We start from the raw sequence: 20,425 nt of genomic DNA on the forward strand, positions 1-20,425 counted from the left end.
GTGTCTGCAACTTTCTTGAAAGGATTAACACCCTTTATAGATGCAAAACTCCCTTTTAGTTTCATAGGTATATACTAGGTGAACCATTGCCAGGGCCTTTATAAGCTTAGCCAGGCAATCTAACACAACTGTGTCCCTATGCATCATGGGTGTTTATTATGGTAATAGGAAGTTTCTATAGGTTATGTGAGGGTGTATGTTAGTTTGGGCATAACTATCTGCCTCTATCAGAAACATGAGTCCAGACCTGAAGTGAATTTATGATTTCCCATTCATTGGTCAAGGGTACGTTTAAATAGGGTTAGGGATAAGCTCTGCTTCACAATGATAGGAATCCTGCCAGAGTATGTGGATCCTCTGAGACACATCTGTTTCACCAGCATCTTCTTTATGTCACAAGCAAATTTTAAATCCTTGGATATAATGGTTCTGATGCTGTTCATTTGGTGGATTTGGAAATGGCCCATCAGACCTGGATCTGAGGATGCCTTGTAAGCCAAGCATAGATCACCTTTCAGTAACCTGTAGGAGACAGAGTACAGAAATGAGGCTATAAGGTGATCCATATAGGAGAATGTGTTTATACTCTGGATTCTCCTGGTAAGCCTTTACTCTGAGGAGAAGATGCCAGATAGAAGTGAACCAACCCAGAATGGAGCCCTTAGGTACCTCACTGGTGACTGGTCTCTTAGTGGAGGTGGTATCACCAGTCCTGACTTCTTAGGTTCTGTCTGTGAGCCAGCTGGCAATCCCTTGAGTTATACATGCATTTATGCTCTGTTCAGTGAGTTTGTCAACTATACCTGAGAATGGTAATGGATTGAACACCTTAGCCAGGTCCACGTAGGTGGATACACCATTTCCCTTCTATCCATTGCCTTGGTGACCTTCTCAAAGAAGTCCTCCAGGGTTAGTAGGCATGAACTTCTCTTGAGAAAGCCAAACTGGGCTGGATTCAATGTCTGAAGGTTGCCTATGTCTTTGTTGATCATTTCCATGATAATGTATTTCATGTCTTTGCATACTAGACTAATTAGATTAATAGGTCTGTAGTCTCTGGGGTCGATTGATGGTCCACCCTTGTATAGTGGAATAACCCATGCAGTCCTCCATTCTCAGGATACAAAGCCTGTTAAGGGACTATAGTTGAAAAGTAACTCAAGTGGTCCTGATAAGTCATGTTTCAAGTTATTTAGGAGGCATCCCAGGATATTGTTGGGGCTCACTGAGGCTGTGTTTTTGGCCTTAGTGAGAGGGTTATGTTAATGGGGAATGGGGATAATGTTTGAGCTGAATTTGTCAGCCAGCAAATTGACTGTTGTTCTGCTCACTGAAGGTGACCACCAGTTCAGCACACTGATATGTGCTGCCTATGAGGTTTTAGACATAGCTGTTAAGGGCCTTGATGTTGCCTTTAGTTTGTGAGGATATCTTGCCCTCGTAATTGGCCTTGTTGAACTTTAGCAGTACTCTGTTTCCTATTTAGTTTAAATAGATAGCTCCTATCATTATGGAAGCTATTCCTGATTTTAGCCATGACATTTTCCTTTTGTTATATACCTATTAAAATTACAATTCCACCAGTTTTATTCAGTAATGCTGCATTGCATAACTCAACAGTACATAAAATGTACCATGAACAATTACATGACATATAAACTGACTGCATATTTGTTTTTTGTATGTGCAATTCATTATTATTGCAGTCCATGTTTATGGATAACAAGACAACGTGATAAAACATTTTGCATATAGCATGGCAATGTGAATTTACAATACAATTATGAAAATGACAATATATGTTCACCAGTTCTGTAGTGAAGTTAGGCTTACTGCAAGAATCAAGGCTCAAGAACGTCACCTCAAACATATTTTGTAAGTTCACCAAGTAACTCATTTATGTATCTACAATATAGTTATGTAAAGTTAACGAAGCATGAAAGAGGCAGGCAGAAAGATTCATATGCAAATTAAAGAGGATGAATTAAAGTAGCCTTCAGGTAGAGATACCACAAAGAATAAGTTCTGCAAGGAGCAAGGATTTTCTAACCACCACAGAGACATCATGCTCAAAGGAGACAGTGTTATCAACATTAGGTAAGTAGTAGTGATGTTAGACTTAGCAAAAAAAAGAAGTACTGGATTTCTTGGTATTGAAGATAAGCCTGTGATTAATACATCAAATATTTGTTTGATCCAGTTCAAAAACTTGGGCAAAGTCCCCACCTTCTAAATGAAAGAAGCGTTGCCCTCTGCATCCCATTAAGTAATATTCTCAGTTTGTAACTGGACACGTCAGACACAGGAGAACTCTCTCCAAAGCAGCTTCATTCAAAAATTGCAATTTTTCATTTGGTAACATTAATGCCCATCTTGTCTAGAAAGATCAACTATGTCTGCATTGATATAGAATCATTAATGGAAATGATTATGCTTAGCTTAACTGATAATTGTGCCAGTAAAGTCCATATGGTCAAAGCCAGCCAAAGAAGAACAGCTGTTTTTAAGTGTGGAGAAAAGTCCTACACTGCAATGTTGGGATGATCTACCATATTATCCTCATTAATAAAACTTAGAGTTTGACAAATCTTACTAAAATTATATTGTAGAGTATTAGGGTATCTCTGTTCAGCAAGCTGAACCTAACCAAATACGCCTGAAGAAAATGGACGCTAATCAAGTAATTAAATATTAATGTATGCAACATTTTGTGGTCAAGTGGCTTTATAGCTGCAGTAGAGGTATTTCCATTGTTCTCCGCTGGTCCAGCAGTCCTCGTGCTTTCATTAGCCATAATCGGAATGACATGGCACATAAAGCAAGAGCTAAAAACTGCATACAGATTTTATATACATATATATATATATATATATATATATATATATACATACACACAAACACACCCACACACACACACACACACACACATATGTATGGTTGGGAGGGTGATCACAAGGTGCAGGGTTTGAGTCTCACAGAGATAAATGGCTAGGGCTTAAATAAATGTCAAGCATAGTTAGATAGCTTAGTACTAATCTATGAACCTATGAACCTATATATATATATATATATATATATATATATATATATATATATATATATATATATATGCGCAACCTTGCTGAGTACAAAAGTAAGGCACACTATCTTGAAATTTACCAGCACCCTTCAAGTAGCAGCTGCATTGACTGAGAAGTTATCCTTAAAATGAACCTCAGAGTATTATGTAATTTCCATAGCCCAAGTGCTGCTTAAGGTAGTCCATGCAGCATACCGACATTGAGTGCAGTTAATCACATGTAGTTGAAATGCAGTGGCCTGGAAAGGAACGAGAATGAACAGTTTCACAAGGTTTGAGATGTTTTATATCAAACAGGTCACTAAAAATGTATGCACCACGTGTCATGCAGCCCATCACAAAAACCTGGCACTCACAACACTGATTCCCAAACAGTATTTATGTCTTTAATTCTCCACAGCAATCAGATTGCATTTCTACTCTTGAATGCTTTTAATGATTAAGTATTGTTAAATATCAAAAGACAACTCTGCCCTAACATTATGCATTAGATAAACCATTTTTTTTATAAATATTCATACAAAAAGGGATTAAAAATAAGGCTTTTAGAGCATCAGCAGTGGATAGGTCAGACACGCAACCACTAGCTTCCAGATCAACCATAAGCCTGACTTAGTATATTATGCCACTGCTGGTGGCAGCATGATACAGAAATATTACGGGTATTTGAATGTACCTACAAGGAATCAAATGATAAAATTAGTTTATATTCCTTTATTTATTTATTTTATTTATTTTACATTTGTTGACCGGGCTAGTCCAACTGGATACATGTCCATTTTCAGTAGAGGCCCGTGGAGATCAGCTCCAAAAAAAAAAATAATAGCAACTTCAGGTACAGTAATTATACAGACTAGAATACAATTGTTATATAGTTTGTTTGTGTCTTTCGGCTTTTCCCGGTTAGGGGTCGCCACAGCGGAACTCTGGTCCGCTAATGATTGGCAGTAGATTTTTACGTGCTGGCTTGCTGGGCCTAATGCACATCCTTCAACAAAGGAATGCCCATTCATGCATGTCGTAGTAGCATAACAAAATTATAATGTAATATATTTTTAAAAGAAAGAAAAGCAAATATTGGTATATATTAGGTGGAAACATGTTCATACAGTGGAGAGGTTTACTATAGAATTACGTAATCTGTAGTGGTTCCAATGAAAGAGTAAGTTTTTTACAGACTTTAATTAGCTTAACAGGTCCTACTCTCCAAGGTTGAAGAAAGAGTTTGACATAAAATAGCAATACTGGGATAAGTAGACAGTAGACTTAACTGGAGGGGATTATTAGTCTGGGTAACTACATGGGCATAGCCAGTGGATTTTTAGGTCATAGTTGGAGGGGATTATTAGTCTGGGTAACTACATGGGCATAGCTTTAGAAGATAAAGGAATTACCTCTGTAGCCAGGTAGTAAATGAAAAACCTAAATCTAAGCCTACTGATAATCCAAACAGATCAGATTTTAACTACCGTACATATATTTTCTTTGTGACATGCAGATAAAGACTTTTGCTTCTTTCTCAGACAGACTAGTATCTCAATTGTTTTGTCTTCATTATCCTCAAGGGCTCATTCAATCATCAAATACAGTGCTGCAGTTTTCACACAAACCATCTGAGACAACTTAAAAATGGTACGAGTCCTTACTAGAAAGTTTATAGTTTTGGGAAACAAACTGTTAAGGCTTCAGGATGTTCTTTATAGTTGAGATCTGCCTGGCTTGTAAAGCAGTATTTGCTGAGCACAACTTCAAGGTCTACACCTGAAATTCATAGGTTAAAGAATGAATACCAAATCTTGGAAGTAAATGCTTAAAAGTAAATATAAGTAAAGATAGCAAGTGGTATAGGAGAAACACAATGAGTTCCATGACTGTAGATTCAGCTTCCCTTACATTTAGAACACATCAATCACCAATCATATGTACACAATATAATTACAAATCTATACAAATACCCACATTTTTGTGCTTTGTAATAAATAAACACTAAACCAAGATGCTACTGCAGGGCGTAATCTGTTTCCAAGTGTATCAAAAAAGTCAAGTTCAAAAGCTCAAGTATGGAAGAGCATGTTTCTTCTTCTACTGAAATAATCAGTAATAAAATTTCACTACACAATTAAATGATTCAAGTCTTCCAATGAAATGGTGCCTGAGTTTAGAAGGTACAGCAAATAACCAAGAAATCTATTCACTTTCTAAAATAAATTTTTGAACCGATTGTAGAAAACTTTGTACATTATAATTTTCAGTGCTTTTAAATGCAATTTGCACACAAAGTCAAGCTGAAAACAGATATTTACTTTTGACAAGAAGCTTTCTAAGATGTAACTTTCACAAGAAGCTTTCAAAGGTCTAACTATTTTGCCCACTTCAAAAATGATGTTTCTTTAAATTTATTTTTTTAATTTAATGTTTGCAAGAATAGAGGCTGCTTCTCGATACATGTGCAGTAAGACATCGGTGTTTCCATTTTTGAGGTAATGCGAGTTACCTTTCAGAGATACTGACATTCATTTTTGTCGACCAAATGAAGGTAAACAGATATATATATATATATATATATATATATATAAACTGTTTTATGAAAGGCATGTAAAACAGTTGCCATTTCTGAAGCAAGTATTTTGCTTAAAATTCTGAGAAGTGAACATAAACTAAACTGATCTTATGTGATTAAACTGCTTAGAGAATTAATTTGTTTATTACTAAGAAATGATACTTTCAACAGACTGACTCAGCTGTCTGTTTACTGTGAAAATAATCATATCTTACCTGATCTCCTTCATGTAACGGAATGTCTACAGGCTCATCATCAGTGTGCCCTCGAGTTGGTCTAACAAATGCCGGAGGGGTAAACCTGTTTGCACGATTGAACTCCTCTGGTTCTACCCCTTTGCCATCCCTCAGCCTTTCCCAGGCAGCACGATTTCCCGAACCCTCTTCACGAGGTGGTTGTGTGGATGTCATAGCATCTTCTTGTTCTTCTTCTACCCTGTTTATGTCTGGTTTACAGCATGTAGTTTCTGGCTTTCTTTTTGGGGCCTGTTTGTCCTTTAGACCATCTTTAAAGGCTGACACAGCGATACTGACTTTTTGAACTTGTTCCACAGAATGCCGCTTTGATAATAGCACCCCCATGGCCCTAAAAACTGAAATAGACACACATGTGTAAGCAAATGGTTTGTAGAAATATGCAAAATACGTTTGATTAGAAATCATTTTTTAAATTAATGTAAATTACAAAATTCCACAGTGACCTCCAGAAAGGATGATAAAGAAAAAACCCAAAAGTACTGCACAATGTATTCCAAATATTAACATAAGTTAAAGAAGGGACAAACAAAACTTATGTATCTCCTGTGGCTGATCAGGTTCACCCTCCACCCACCATGAGCTAGACACCGACAGTTTCCTCAGTTCCTGGCTGTGTGTCTAGTGACCTCTGATGGTGCAGTGTACGACAGTAGTGTCAAAACACATCTGTCATGGAACTATCTTAAAATCTGCAGTTACTCTTTTTCCCCTTGTGTCTGAATGCTAGTAATGTAATAAAGCATTATGCATTTGAGTACTTCAATAGGAGTCAAAGTCCCAACATGTGGAAACATCCTGCATTAGCAAGCCTGGCCTTTGTATTAGAAGTTGCCATAGTCAAACTACTGAAACAGCACTAGAACTGTGGGGTTTGTGCCTTCTCTATATGGAACAGCCTCCACTGTCTAGGTCAGTTCCTGAACCGCAACATGTGACATCACAGACTATCTTATCCCTAAATTAGTTGGATTTGTTTTATAAAATATTTCAAAATAACCAGAATGAGTATTGATTTAAAAATAATATATTCAGAGATTTATTATGATATTTATGATACATAGGCTTAGAGGTCTGGTATATGGTGGTCTGGGATTTCTGTCAAGCTTTCAATACTCCGCTAGTGTTTCAGGTAATTACAGAGTGAAAGTGTAGCTGGAGCTTGCTAATGGAGTAGATAACAGCTTAGGTCTTTTGACAAACAATCCCCATGTGGGTAAATTAACTGTTTATCAAGTTTAAAGAACAGGAACACCCTACAGATAAAAAAATGTTTTTTAACATAATTTGCCTTTTCTTGGTATACTAATAGGTAAGAATAAGTTTACCAATAAACTAATAAACATATATTATCAATTCACACTTATAGTATTACAAGTATACATGGCATTTGTGAAGGCAAATAAGAAAATGTGGTCCAAACAGAAATATGTACTCTGGCAAAGTCAATAAGCAGATTTTGTGCAAGTTACACAAATAGTCACAGATTAGAAACTGGCAGTGTGAGTACTTTTAATATCAGTATGGAACACTGGTCATTCTAAATGGATAGTTTTCTCTGGGTGCTCTGGTTTCCTCCCACATTTTAAAGACATGCAGTACATGGACTGAACACTCTAAACTAGTCATAGGTGTGAGTGTGCATGCAAGTGTTGGGTATGGAGGAACAGCCAGGGCTAGCCACCTGGTAGTGTGAATCTTGGCTCTAGATGGTTGTCACTGTTGATGTGACACTGACACCATGTGCAAAAATGGGAAAAGTGATTGTGGATTAGTGGATGGGTGGATATAAGGTTAAGCCAATGTAAGGATTGTAATGTAACTAAATACCATGGTTACTGTGTCTGTTATTAAGTCAATAGTGACAAGGGAGGAACTCAAAAGCTGTCAGAAATGTAGTCAGTTAGCACTAATACACTTAAAGTAGTAAATGAGAAACAGAAAGATAGTCATCCTGAGCTTGGTAATGCAAACATCTTTAAAAGGCTTGCTGGATGAAGGACTGGTGAACAATGAGGTATTAAAGATCCACAGAACACATGGCTGCATGGCTGAAACGAGGGTAGGTCACCCAAATGAATATTGATTTTTTTTTTTGGCTGGGTAACATAATGGGAGAGAGGTGCTCCATAAGAAAAGCACAACAGATGTTACCCTCCCAAATTTCAGCATACCCTTCCACAGCATGTCATTCTGAAGATTATTTAACTAACCCAGTAATGCAACATGAAGGTAACTGTCAAGGAAGCAAAATGCATGAGCTAATGGTAAAAAGCTGTTCCTCTGTTATTGCTGAATAATGGAAGTGATACTCAGCAAACCTAGAAAGCAGAACTTCTCTACACAATGACAACACAAAGTTTTCAGAGTAGGTTAACCAGTGGGTTCACACAAACTAAAAGGCAGCTAAGCCTTGTACTTATCTGTGAACATACCTCTCAACTTCTAACAGCAAGAAATCTAGAAAAGCCATAAATAATGGGGGTCAAAGGCCCAAAAGCAGGAACACTTTTTAAATATTGCTCTGATAAACCTAAAAAATTGATAGAATAACAGGTTTTGCATTAGCATGAAATTTCTGAAGGGTATGACATCTGAAATTCGAATTTCTGTCATTTTTCTAACTTCAATCCTCAATGTTTCTCAATGATTTGCCAGAAAACCACAATGAGAAACAGACCAAAATTCTGAGACAAAAAATCTGGACATTCTGCAAAAATATGTACAGTTGAGAGGTTTGCCTGTGAATGTTTGGTTAATTCATAGGTGTGAACTAGGCTAATAACCACAAAGGCCCTTATAAGCCTACCCATGCAACCCAAATGTGACCCATAAATCTGATTTCTATAGAGGTGATTTTCTGACTGTCCTTATCCACCAGAGGTATAGGCATCAGACTAGAGGTGAATATCTGATTACCAATCCATTTGTCCACGTTGCACTTAAACAGGGTTAGGGAAGAACTCTGCTTCACATGAAATTCTCTGTGAAACATACCTCTCTCTCCAACATAGGTCACCATACCTCACAACCTCGTAGAGCAAGAAATCTGGACAAAGGCATAAAGAAAAATGGTACAAAAGCTCAAAAATATGGACAAGTTTTAAATATTGCTCTTGCAAACTTAAAAAGTTCATAGGTAGGTATTAGGCTATCTGCCCAAGGGCATTTATAAGCCTAGCCAGTGTGTGTCGGCTTTCACCGCACCATTGATTAATTAACTGATCCTCTGTCAAGCAGAGCCAATGAAGTGATCCCAGGGTTGTATTTTCTGTTACCCATCCACTTGTCAAAGTTTCTCTTGAAGAGTATTAGTGAGGCTCTCTGCCTAATATAGTTTGGAATTTTGTTCCAAAGCTTGGGGAGTCTCTGTGACAGGAATCTATCCCTCCAGCATGTTCTATTTATTGTTGTGGTGAGGTTTAGCTCACTAAACCGCATGGCTCGCAGTGACTTGGATTTCTTTAGGTGGAGCATGTCCATCAATTCTGAGTTGGACATGGCTTTGTAAGTCAGGCAGCGATCACGTCTGGGTAAGTGATATGCCACTGAGTACAGGTGGAGATTTTTCAGTTGGGCTGCATAGGACATATGTTTGAGGCCAGTAATCCTCTTGGTGAGGTACTTTTGTGGTCTCTCCAGCTGTTGGAAGTGTCTTGTGAGGTACATCCCAAATGGGGCATTGTTTTCTCTGATAGGTCTGATGAGTGACAAGTAGACAGAATAATTGGTTTTGCATTAACATGCATTTTCTGAAAGGTTTGAAGTCTGAAACTCAAATGTCTGTCATTATTTTCTAACTTCAATTTTTAATGATTTGCCACTAATTTGTCAGAAAACCACACTTATGAAAAACGGACCAAAAATATGGGGCAAAAATCTGAACATTCTATGAAAATCTGTACAGTTGAGAGGTATACCTGTGAATGTTTGGTTAATTCATAGGTGTGCACTAGGCTAATAACCACTAGGGCCCTTATAAGCCTACCCATGCAACCCAAATGTGACCCATAAATCTGATTTCTATAGGGGTGATTTATTGACTGTCCCTATCCACCAGAGGCATAGTCATCAGACTAGGGGTGAATTTCTGAATACCCATCCAATGGTCCAAGTTGCACTTAAGCAGGGTTAAGGAAGAACTCTGCTTCACATGGATGGCGAGCCTGTTCCAGATAATAGAAATTCTCTGCGAAACACACCTGTCTCTCCAACATACATCACAAGTAAAAGTTAGGATTTTTTTTAAACACATTTATTGAATTATCCATCACTTGTGACACAGGCAAATTTACATTGATATAAAAGTAATCAAACTGTACTAACAAGTTCATGTTTACAAACATCATACTTGACATATATTGCTATATATCATATAACCTAAGCAGCCTTATATACATTATTCAATTCCTGCCTTTTTTTAAACAGGAAACATCGTTACACTTATGACATGGGCACTCATACATTTATATAAACCACACCAACACAATCCTAGTTATAAGCATTTTACATCAAAACCATTATGACACACTCTCAGTTGCAAACATTATACATTACTTACAATCTACCCAGTCATAATCAGTCAAACACTACACACAATCTACCCAGTCATAATCAGTCAAACACTGCACAGCTCATTTTACTCCTGCCTTCTTTTAAACCTCCTTGATCTAGTAGTTCTGGTGCTGTTTGTTTTGTAAATGTGTAAAAGGTTTATCAAAACAGGGTCTAGGGGTACCTTGTATACCAGGCAAAGATCATTTCTCAGTAGTCTGTATAATAGAGAGTAAAGAGACAGGGCTTTGAGGTGATCATCATAGGAAATTTTGTTTACTCCACTATTCTTTTTATAAGGAACCTTTGTGGATGTTCCAGTCGCTGCCTGCGTCAACAAAGAGGCTCATAAATAAACATCAGGTTATCACTGTACAGACTTTTACAAGCCTAGCCAATAACTAAAGGCCAGAATCAAACTCTGTTCTTTGTACCTGTGAGGAAAAGACCTTAAACGTTACACCAACCCCTCCACCCAAAAAATAAAGGAACCTCTAGTCTTTTTGATAGGTGCCATAGGACCTTCTACATCCACTTGAGCTAACACCAACTCAAGCAGATGAGACCTCTGTTTTATACCTCATCTGAAGGAGTTCTAAGGGAAACCTTGTACTTGTGAAAAAAAAAACAGAGAAGGGGGAAGAGATATCGCTTGTAACTCAGAAACCCTTTTAGAAGAGGTTAGAGCAAAAAGAACTGTTTTCCATGTACAATACATTAAATAAGCTAGTTCAAAAGGTAGCAGAGTCAATTTCGCTATCATAAAATTCAAATCCCAGAGAGCAGGAATAGATTTTCTGGGTAGCCTGTTGTACAGGATGTCTTTTTAGAATTGCCTGATCTCAGAATGTGAAAAGAAAGGATGATCTTTTCAGAATGTGAAAAGAAAAAAGGATCTATGGGAAGACGCGTAGAAATTCTTGACATATGTACCTTAATGGAAGTGTATAACAGGCCTGAAATGAGCAACACACTCAAATACTGGTATTCAAAAGGCATACCTAATTGATAAGGATCCATACCTTTCTTTGGACACCAAAGAGAAAAAAGTTTTGTACTCACCATAACGTTCAATTTGTGTTGTCCATTTTCATTCTTCCTCAGCTGATGGGTTCAGATCCGAGAGGTTGGATCTAATTCGGCCACTGCAAAAGCTAATGGCAACTTTGAACTTTCGAGCTTCTCCCTTACCCATAATGCATCAACCCCCATTACCTCAGATCTTGTTTGCAAGCTATTAAAGAAAGATGCAACTCTTATATAATCAGCTATAACTGCAAATATATCAGAAAGAAATTGGCAAAGCCAAATCTGGAGCTCTGTAAAGTCTGGAAGAGACAAACATTTTGCTATATCCGCCCGCTCTTCTATCAACCAAAAGGTTGAGGGTCAGCGGGTGGGGAGTTGATGAAGAATGAAAAGGGATAACACAGATGAAGCGTTATGATAAGTATATAACTTCTTTATCTGATGATGTCAAATTCCATTCTGCCTTCTACTGATGGGACAGAGTCTCCACCTACCTAAATCCCAGGGTGGACTCAAGGAAGGATATTTCTAAGCACCACTGAGCCAAAAGGTACTCTTCCTCTGGATACCAAATCCAGCTTGTAAACAGTGATGAAAGTGTGGGTGGAAGCTCAAGCTGCTGCTGCACAAATGTCATCCATGGAAACCCTTGAGTGAAAAACTGAGGAAGTTGCTACAGACCTGGTTGAATGAGGATGTATTCTTTTTGGTAAAGTTATTCTCAATTTGTTGCAAATAAAAGAGATGCAGTCAGTAAGCCACTTGGCTAAAGGGACGTTAGATACCGGTTTACCCAATTTCAGATCAGCAAAGGATACAAATAATTCATCTGTAGTTCTAATATATTTTGTTCTATGTAAATAAAAGTAACAAAGTGAATGTAATAAGTATTCGCCCTTGCTCGAATAATTTGGGAAGAAAACTGGTAGGTTAATGGCTTGGTTAATGTTAGAGTATGACACAACTTTGGGTAAAAAGGTTGCATTCATTTATAAGGAAACTCTATCCTTATGAAATATCAGATATGGAGGTTTTACTGACAAGGCTTGGATTTCTGAAATTCATCTGGCAGAAATAGTGGCAATCAAAAATAAAGTTTTTCAAGACAGACATTTTAAGATCACAATCATGTGCAGATTCAAAGGGTGGAAGGACCAAGGGTTGCAGTACCAGATTTAGATCCCATGGAGGCATGAGATCTTTAATAGGAGGTCTGAGTAGTATTGTGCCCCATACAAAGGCTTTATATAACTTATGAGAAGCCAGTGAAAAGCCATCAAATCCAATATGAAAATTAGAAATTGCTGCCAACTGGACTTTAACTGTTGAAGAACTTGCCCCTTGGTTAAACAGCAGCATCAGGAACTCTAGAACATCATGAACAGGGGCAGAAAAAGGGTCCACATGGTTTTGAAGTGCCCAGTGTACAAATCTTTTCCATTTACTAGCATAAAGTTTCCTTGTGGATGGTTTAAGGGAAGATAACAAAATATGGTGGACAGGGAATGAGAGCATCGGGTGTCTGGCTATTACAGGAATTGGAGAAACCTAGCTGTCAGCCTGAGATTCGGAAGGTCCGGCTGTATCATGCCTGTTAGGTGAGACAGGAGATCTGGAGCTGGGTCCAGAATCCTGGATGATGAATTAAATGAGGCCACAGGAAAGGAAACCAAATCTGTTGAGGCCAAAAGGGTGCAATGAGAATGACTTTGCACCGCAACCTGGCAGCTCTCTGAAGCAAATTTGGAATCAGGGGGATTTGGAGGATATGCATAAAGTAAAGCGGAGGCAAACTGTTGAGAAGAGCATCCCTTGGTGACTTCCCCTGTGAAGTGATTAGGGCAAAGTACCTGCGATATTATTGCTCAGGGGAGATGCAAAGAGACTGCAGCAGTGCTGGCCCCACTTGCAGAAAATCGACTCCACTACCTTCTGGTTGAGGGACCATTCATGAGGTAACAGAATGCACCTACTCAATTTGTCTGCTAACACACTGGATTTCCACAGAATGTGTATTGCTAAGAGAAAGCAGTTGGAAGATATTGCCCATTGTCACACCTTTAGTGCTTCTTGACAAAGGGAGTACGATCTGGTCCCTCCTTTGTTCGTTGATGTACCAAGCCACTGACATGTTGTCCATTTGTATCGCAATTTTTCCTAATGATAGAGCATCATGAAAGGCTTGCAACACAAAAAGAACTGCTCTCAACTAACTCTAGGACACTGATATGTAAATTGGCCTCTTCAGAAGACCATATGCCTTGGACAGTCTTCTTAGGTAATGCCCCCCCCCCCATCCCAGCTAAGAAGCATCCATGGTCACTATGACCTTGAGCTGAAAGGTGGAAAAATAAATGGCCCCATATAACTTGCTCTGACTGGATCCACCATGTCAAATCCTTCTTGCACATGTCGGTGATATGTATTTGAGCAGATAAAGGGAGCTGAAGTACTGACCATTGAAATGCCAACATCCATTGAAGAATCCATATATGAAATCTGGCCAAAGGAACTAAGGTTATTGCTGCCATTCATCTCAATGCTTGAAGAACTAGGTGTGCCAAGACTCTAGTACTGGAAATTATCTTTCTTACTTGTGATGTTAAAGTTTGAGCACTGGAATAGGGAAGGGAGGCTATCGCTGATTTTGTGTAGAGTACAGCTCCTATGAATTTTAGACTTGGACTTGGTTCTATGAGATTTTTCATAATTTATGGTTATTCCTAGCAGTGCACAAGTCTGGATAACTTTTTCTCTTGCCATAATAAACTGATGCCTGGTCGGGATGGAAATGACACAGTCATCTAAGTATGGAAACACCCAGAATCCTTGCAGTCTTAAGTGCGCTGCTACTACTGACATGCATTTGGTGAACACCCTGGGGGCTGTGTTTGGACCAAAGGACAGTGCTCTGAACTGGTAATGACTGGCTCCCAGCAGGATGTGTAAGAATTTCTTGGATCATCTATTCACTTTTATATGATAGTATGCATCCTGGAGAACTAATGAACACATCCAGTCTTCCTTTTCCAAAAATGAAAGAATAGAATGAACCATGACCATGAGGAGCTTGGTCTTTTGAACAGATTTGTTTAGGTTGCTGAGATCCAGAACTGGTCTCCAGTCCCCTGTTTTCTTTGGCACTAAAAAGAATCTTGAGTAAGTTGCGGATTCTTTCTGTTCTGGGGGACCTCTTGGATGATTCTTTTGTCTAGCAGCTTTTGTATTTGAATTGCTGTTTGCTCCATCAGACTGGGTGAAACATCAGGGACTCTTCTGGAACTGAGAGGAAGGATAAATGGTATTATATAACCTCTGGAAATGATCCTCTGCATCCAAGTATCTTTTGTTATTTCTAACCAGGCTGTCTGATGCAGGGATAAATGACCACAGATTGCCTCCAGAGGGGGAGAATTGGGCCTCTTTTCAGGAGCGCTGGAAGGGTATGCCAAAGAAAGACTCTCCAGACCATTGATGTTGTGGCCCTCCTCTGCTGTGATAGCAGTGTCTACCATTTGTATTTCCCCCCTCTGCAGGAATACTCTCCACATAAATCCTGGAAAGCTCCTTGTGATTTCTTGAACCACATCTTTCAACTGCCTCGATGATTCCTCAAAAAGGATCTTTGAGGGGTAAGCCCAAGGCAGAAAGAGTCTTTCCATCCTTCTCACACTTGGTCAAAGTGTCTTTACTTTAGAGCCAAAAAGAGACATGTCGTCAGGAGGATCATTAATGAATGCAGACTTAAAAGGCTCCACAAAATCACAAAAGTGCATCCAGGCATGTCTCTTAATGGATGCACCTGAACCCACTCCCTTTGAGGTTCCTTCTGCTACCTTAGAAATGAGTCTCATGGAAGAGTTGGATTTTGTTTGTATGGTCACCAACAGAAAAATGATGAAACCCTTCACCTCTTCAGAAATGGTTCCTGTGAGGGTAACTGAAAGTTCCTTAATCTGATCTCTCTGCAGTCTGGTGAAATGTGCCAAACAGTTCAAGACCTTAAGTCAAAGGTCACTGAAGAATAGACATGCTTCCCAAATCTGTCCATTGCCTGCAACTCCTTGTTGGGGGGATGAAAATTGGAACTTTCCTCTACAAGTTCCTTTTTACTGGCAGCCACCACAACCATGGCATCAACTGAGGGACCTTTGGACCAGAACTGTCTATCCAAGGATGAGGTCATAATTTTGTCGGGCTTCATGGGAATGGGCTCAATGCTGTCAAGTTCCTTCCATGCCTGCCAAAAGACCAAGTCAATGAGCTCATCAGCTGGTGGACTCACCCAGGAATTAGATGGGCCAGTAACAAATGCCTCCAGAAGTACAGATTCCTCTTAAGAAGGGTTGCTGGGCTTCCAGACCCCTTCTCTGTTTGAGGATTTCAAGGATGTCTCTGAAAAAGACATCATCAGGAGTTGACCATGGAAAACCTTTGCCCTCTTCAAAATCTGTATCCTCTGACCGATTCAGGGGAATCTAAATGCTTCCTCTTGCATGTCCTCTTTTTAGGGATTTCCTCAGTGGGATATTCTGGGAAAGTATTAGAAGAGGTCGGATTACCCAGATGGGAGTCCTGGGGATTTGGTACCAGCTGTCCCTGAGGAGAGGTTAGTTGAGATTCTTGGCACAGATGTGGGATCAATGTAGCTACAGAATCCAAGGGGATAGGCACTGTCTAAGTCATGGCTGCTGACAGGGCTCTCTCCAAAGTCCTAAAGGCAGATGTTCCTGGGAAGGGATAGGAACCCGAATCTGAGAAAAGGGCTTTCTGATCCCTGGTCCTTCCCTGCTGTGAGGAATGCCCCCCTGAGGCAGAAGTCAGAGCCAAACTTACCATTGTCGGGGCTCCAAGGTGCATAGATGGTGTTGAAGCTCACGCACTCGACTAACACCTCGGTCTCGACAGGACAGAATCAGCAAAGAGCTCTCTGGATTTGACTGTAGTGAAGAGCTCAGAGCAATCCTTGGATCTGAAGCAGATGGGTCTGGAAGACTCAGATCCGAGGGTTCCGAGACCATGGAAGGAGTCAGAGCAGGATAAGTTAGAGGTGGTGTTGTGGATGTATGAGCTTCCTGACCTGATGGGGTAGGAGCAAAGGTAAAAGCTGGCAGACTCTGTGCTGAGAGAAGCTGTCTCACTACCCTCTCCACATCCTCTACAGTAAGGCTTCTAGAAGAGTGAGAGGAATGCACAGAAGGCAATTCTGGTCTGGCCAAAGACGGAGAAGGTAATCTTGATGGGACAGGGTCCACTGATCAGGATTACCTTGTCCTAGGCAAAGGAATCGCATCTAAAATTTTTGACTGATCTGAAGCCTTTGGATCTGAGGAATCCTTAGCTTTTTGAGACTTCAGATCTGAAGAAACAGTCAAATCCAATGGTAATTCCGTAGTCTTCCTCTGATCCGAAAAAGAAGTTGGATTCAAGAGTTTTGCTTTCTTCGTTAATGGATCAAATAACACAGTAGGTTCCGAAGAAGATCTTTCAAAGATTTCTCCGAGTTCTTGCAGGAGGCTGTTGAAGAGCTCAGAGAAGTACAAGGTACTTTAAGGTATGTCTCCAGAAATAGCTTCATCAAAAGAGGAGGAGTCCCTTCAAAATACGTTTGCTTTGTGTTCAACTAATGCCCTTGGGTTGAACACATGACATATAGCACAACTTTCTTGCAGGTGAAGTGGACCAATACTATGCACACATACAGAGTGCGTGAGTCAGAAAGGGGAATTTACTGACCACACTTCCCACATTTTTTAAAATCCGCCAGGCTTTTCACTCTTCCTGCCATGGTAGCAAAAAATAAGACAGAAATTTAATACGTGACAGATAGCAACAGGTAAATGGATAGAAAAAGGCTTTTTTTAAAGAAGACGGGAAGAAAAGGAAGGAAAAAGGGAATTAAACTACCTACAAAGGTTACACAAGAACTATGCTAGTATAGGAGGGAAAAGGGAGAGAGATAGGGATACTAACAAGAGTATCAAGCGACTACTAGTGCTAAAGAAGAAAAAGATGACAGGATATATATATATATATATATATATATATATATACATACACATATACACACACACACACATATATATATATATATATATATATATATATATATACACACACACACACACACAACAGTTGAAAAATAACAAAAATAAAGCACTTATCTAATTGACAAGCTCGAGAGACAAATCACCATGTCTTTCCCCTATAAGTGGCAAATGATATCTGAGGTAATGGGGGTTGGTGCATTATGGGTAAGGTAGAGGCTCAAGAGTTCAAAGTTGCCACAGGCTTTTGCAGTGACAGAGTCAGATCCAACTTCTTGAATCCAAACTCATCGGCTGAGGACAGAATAAAAATTGACATCAGATAATTTTCCATTTAGAGATATATGATTTTCTAGTGTCATGTTTTCTAGCCTCCTTTATTAACAGTAGCACACCCTCACAATAAACATGCCTACAAGGAATCCAAAGTTAATCACCCATACAGTGAGCTTGAGTATTCAGGCTGTGATGCAAGAAAGAGTCCTTCATTTGTGAGAGAAAGTCCACCAATTGGGATAGTAAGGGTGTGACTACCCTTGTTTAAGTGAAAGAAATGAGAAGAAACAGCGTTGTCTGGACCAAAAGGAGTCACTTAGAGAATTTTTGGATTGTCCTACGGAATTTTTAGGAGGAGTTTCTGTATTAGCGAAAATGGAGGAAAGGAACAGAAGAATTTTCCTTTACAAGTGAAGAAGAAGGTATCCATTGCTTAGGCTTCCTTGCAAGGGTCCTGGAGAAAGAAATCTGAGCTGATGGTTCAGACTACTGTTGAATAAGAAATCTGTGGGGTACCCTACTGGTAGTGGATCTGAAGGAAGACCTACCTATTCAACATCCATTTATTGAGGTCTGCATTTGATCTGCTCAGATAATTTGCTAAACTAATCTGTTTTCATAGAATGTAAACTACTTTTTGAGAAAAAACAGATGTAATTTATTGCGGTTTTCCAAGCCATCACTGCTAGCCTGCATAGAGAGTAAGATTTTGCACTGTCCTGTTTATTGAGATACCACATTACATTTGTGCTTTTCATCAGAACATGAAGCATTCCTCAGGACCATATGTTTATATGTTCTTTCCTGTCCCCCCCCAAAGTTTCTTGTACTCTGAAATGCTTTGAACAAGCCCTCCAACCTGTGAGTGATTCACCTCTGGAGATTCTATTGGAGAAGACATGGAATTTGAAAAGGAATTCCACAATTCAAGTTTATCCAAGTGGTCCACTAGTGTAGCTCTTTCTTCAAGAATTGCAAGAGAGGAGTAGGGAAGGACAGAGGATGACAATATTGAGCTCATATTGGCTTTAAGTGTCACTAGGTTTTCCTCTGACTGGCAAAAGAAATTATCTGAATGGACGGTATCGTATACCCCAAGGCTCTCTGTATTACTATTGCAGAGGTCATAGAAAGATTTGTCAGTTAAGAATAGTTAAGAATAACATTGTGCCTGAAGGAAGAAAAATTACTGGAGAAGATTTGAGATGGCATTCTAGGAACACAGGAGTGTGGGTAGGGAGAAAACAGAACTTTTGGAAAATCAAAGTGAATCTCGGTTCTGAAAGAAAATGATTATGAACTTTAAGTTCTGAAGAGTTTTGTAATATGAAGTGGCTTGAATAATAAAACCACCCAGGCAAGGGTAAATGTGGATACTCTGGAGCCTGCAGAAACCTACAATTGGGGCAACAGAGTTTATAAATACCCTTGCAGCAGTAGAACATCCAAAAGAGAAAGCAGAAAACAAAGTACAACCCAAAGGCACAGTATCTTAACATTCTCCCAGCCTCTGCTGAAACAGGTTAGCTTTCTGAGCAGCTGGACTATCACAGTAAACAAATGTAATAAATAAATACATTTCTAACAAAAGAGTAAATTGGAATATGTAGCTAAACATCCATGAGATCCAGGGTAGCCATAAATGCTTTTGAGAGAATGAGTGGAAAGAGACTGGAGGGTCAGCATTTTGAATTTTGGAATTTTCAAGAATGTGTTTAGAACTGACAGATCCAAGATAGGCCTCTAAATGCCTTCTTTTATTTTCCTGGGACCAGAAAATGCTTAGAATAGAAGCATTTTCTTTTTCTGATTCTGGGAAACAGTTTCTAAGACTCTGTTTTAAAAACTATGGTAAGACTGAATGTTCCAAAAGCTTTTGGTCATGTGGGACCTGAGGAATAGAGGACTGAAAAGGAAAAGATTTCTATTTGAAATTTTGGAACAGGAAAATAAAGAGTTGTTTAAAACTCACCATAATTTTGTCTCTTTCTTCCAACGTTTTGAATATCTTTGCAGAAGACAGTCCAAAAAGAAGTCTTTATCTAAACAAGCATACAAAAGCTTTGTTTTTATGCCTTGGCAGAGACTGTAGTCTTAGCCAGGTGTACTTTCTCAGCACTGAACTAGGGCAACATCCTTGGAAAGAACATTTACTGCATCATAAGTACACTTAATGGAATGGCATGCAATTTGAGATGCACAAAAAATCATATTCTGTACTGCTGTTTTTGAGGCACTCTCAGGGATATTAGGCATAAGTTATTTCATGTTGTCAGAACTAGAAATGAGATATATTATGTATCAGATATTTAACAGCAGAAAACTGCCAAAGTAGCTAACATATACAATTTTTTTCCCATATCTACCCAAGGCCTGAATACTATTGTCATTTGCGAGAGCACTGACATATGGAAAAAGTTTACAGGGTTTATCAGCATATGTATGGACAACTGCAGGTCAGACTGTCATGAAAGGAAATATTGCCAGCCCAGCTATCGGGAATTTTGTAAATAATTATATGTCATTTGTGAATATCAACATGATTCATATAAGATGTTTGTGATACAACTGTATTAGAGCTGTATGTTATATAAGATGGTTTGTATAGATGTGTGCTGAAGAAGTA

The 20,425-nt window shown here is 39.0% G+C and overlaps 1 protein-coding gene across 2 annotated transcripts in view; it reads right to left on the minus strand.

Annotated features, from left to right (window-relative positions):
- The window catches only part of PHF24 (PHD finger protein 24), a 1,962,240-nt gene that overhangs the window by 1,130,909 nt on the left and 810,906 nt on the right, over positions 1 to 20,425 (minus strand). For both annotated transcript variants that reach the window (XM_044077480.1, XM_044077487.1), the window contains one exon: positions 5,855 to 6,231. In XM_044077480.1, the coding sequence (XP_043933415.1) occupies positions 5,855 to 6,220 (366 nt within the window). In that variant the 5' untranslated portion in view covers positions 6,221 to 6,231. The remainder of the gene's footprint in view (positions 1 to 5,854; positions 6,232 to 20,425) is intronic.

Source organism: Protopterus annectens, chromosome 1.part1, assembly GCF_019279795.1.
Source record: "Protopterus annectens isolate FY-2018-M chromosome 1.part1, PAN1.0, whole genome shotgun sequence".
In the NCBI taxonomy this organism is placed as follows: domain Eukaryota; kingdom Metazoa; phylum Chordata; order Ceratodontiformes; family Protopteridae; genus Protopterus; species Protopterus annectens.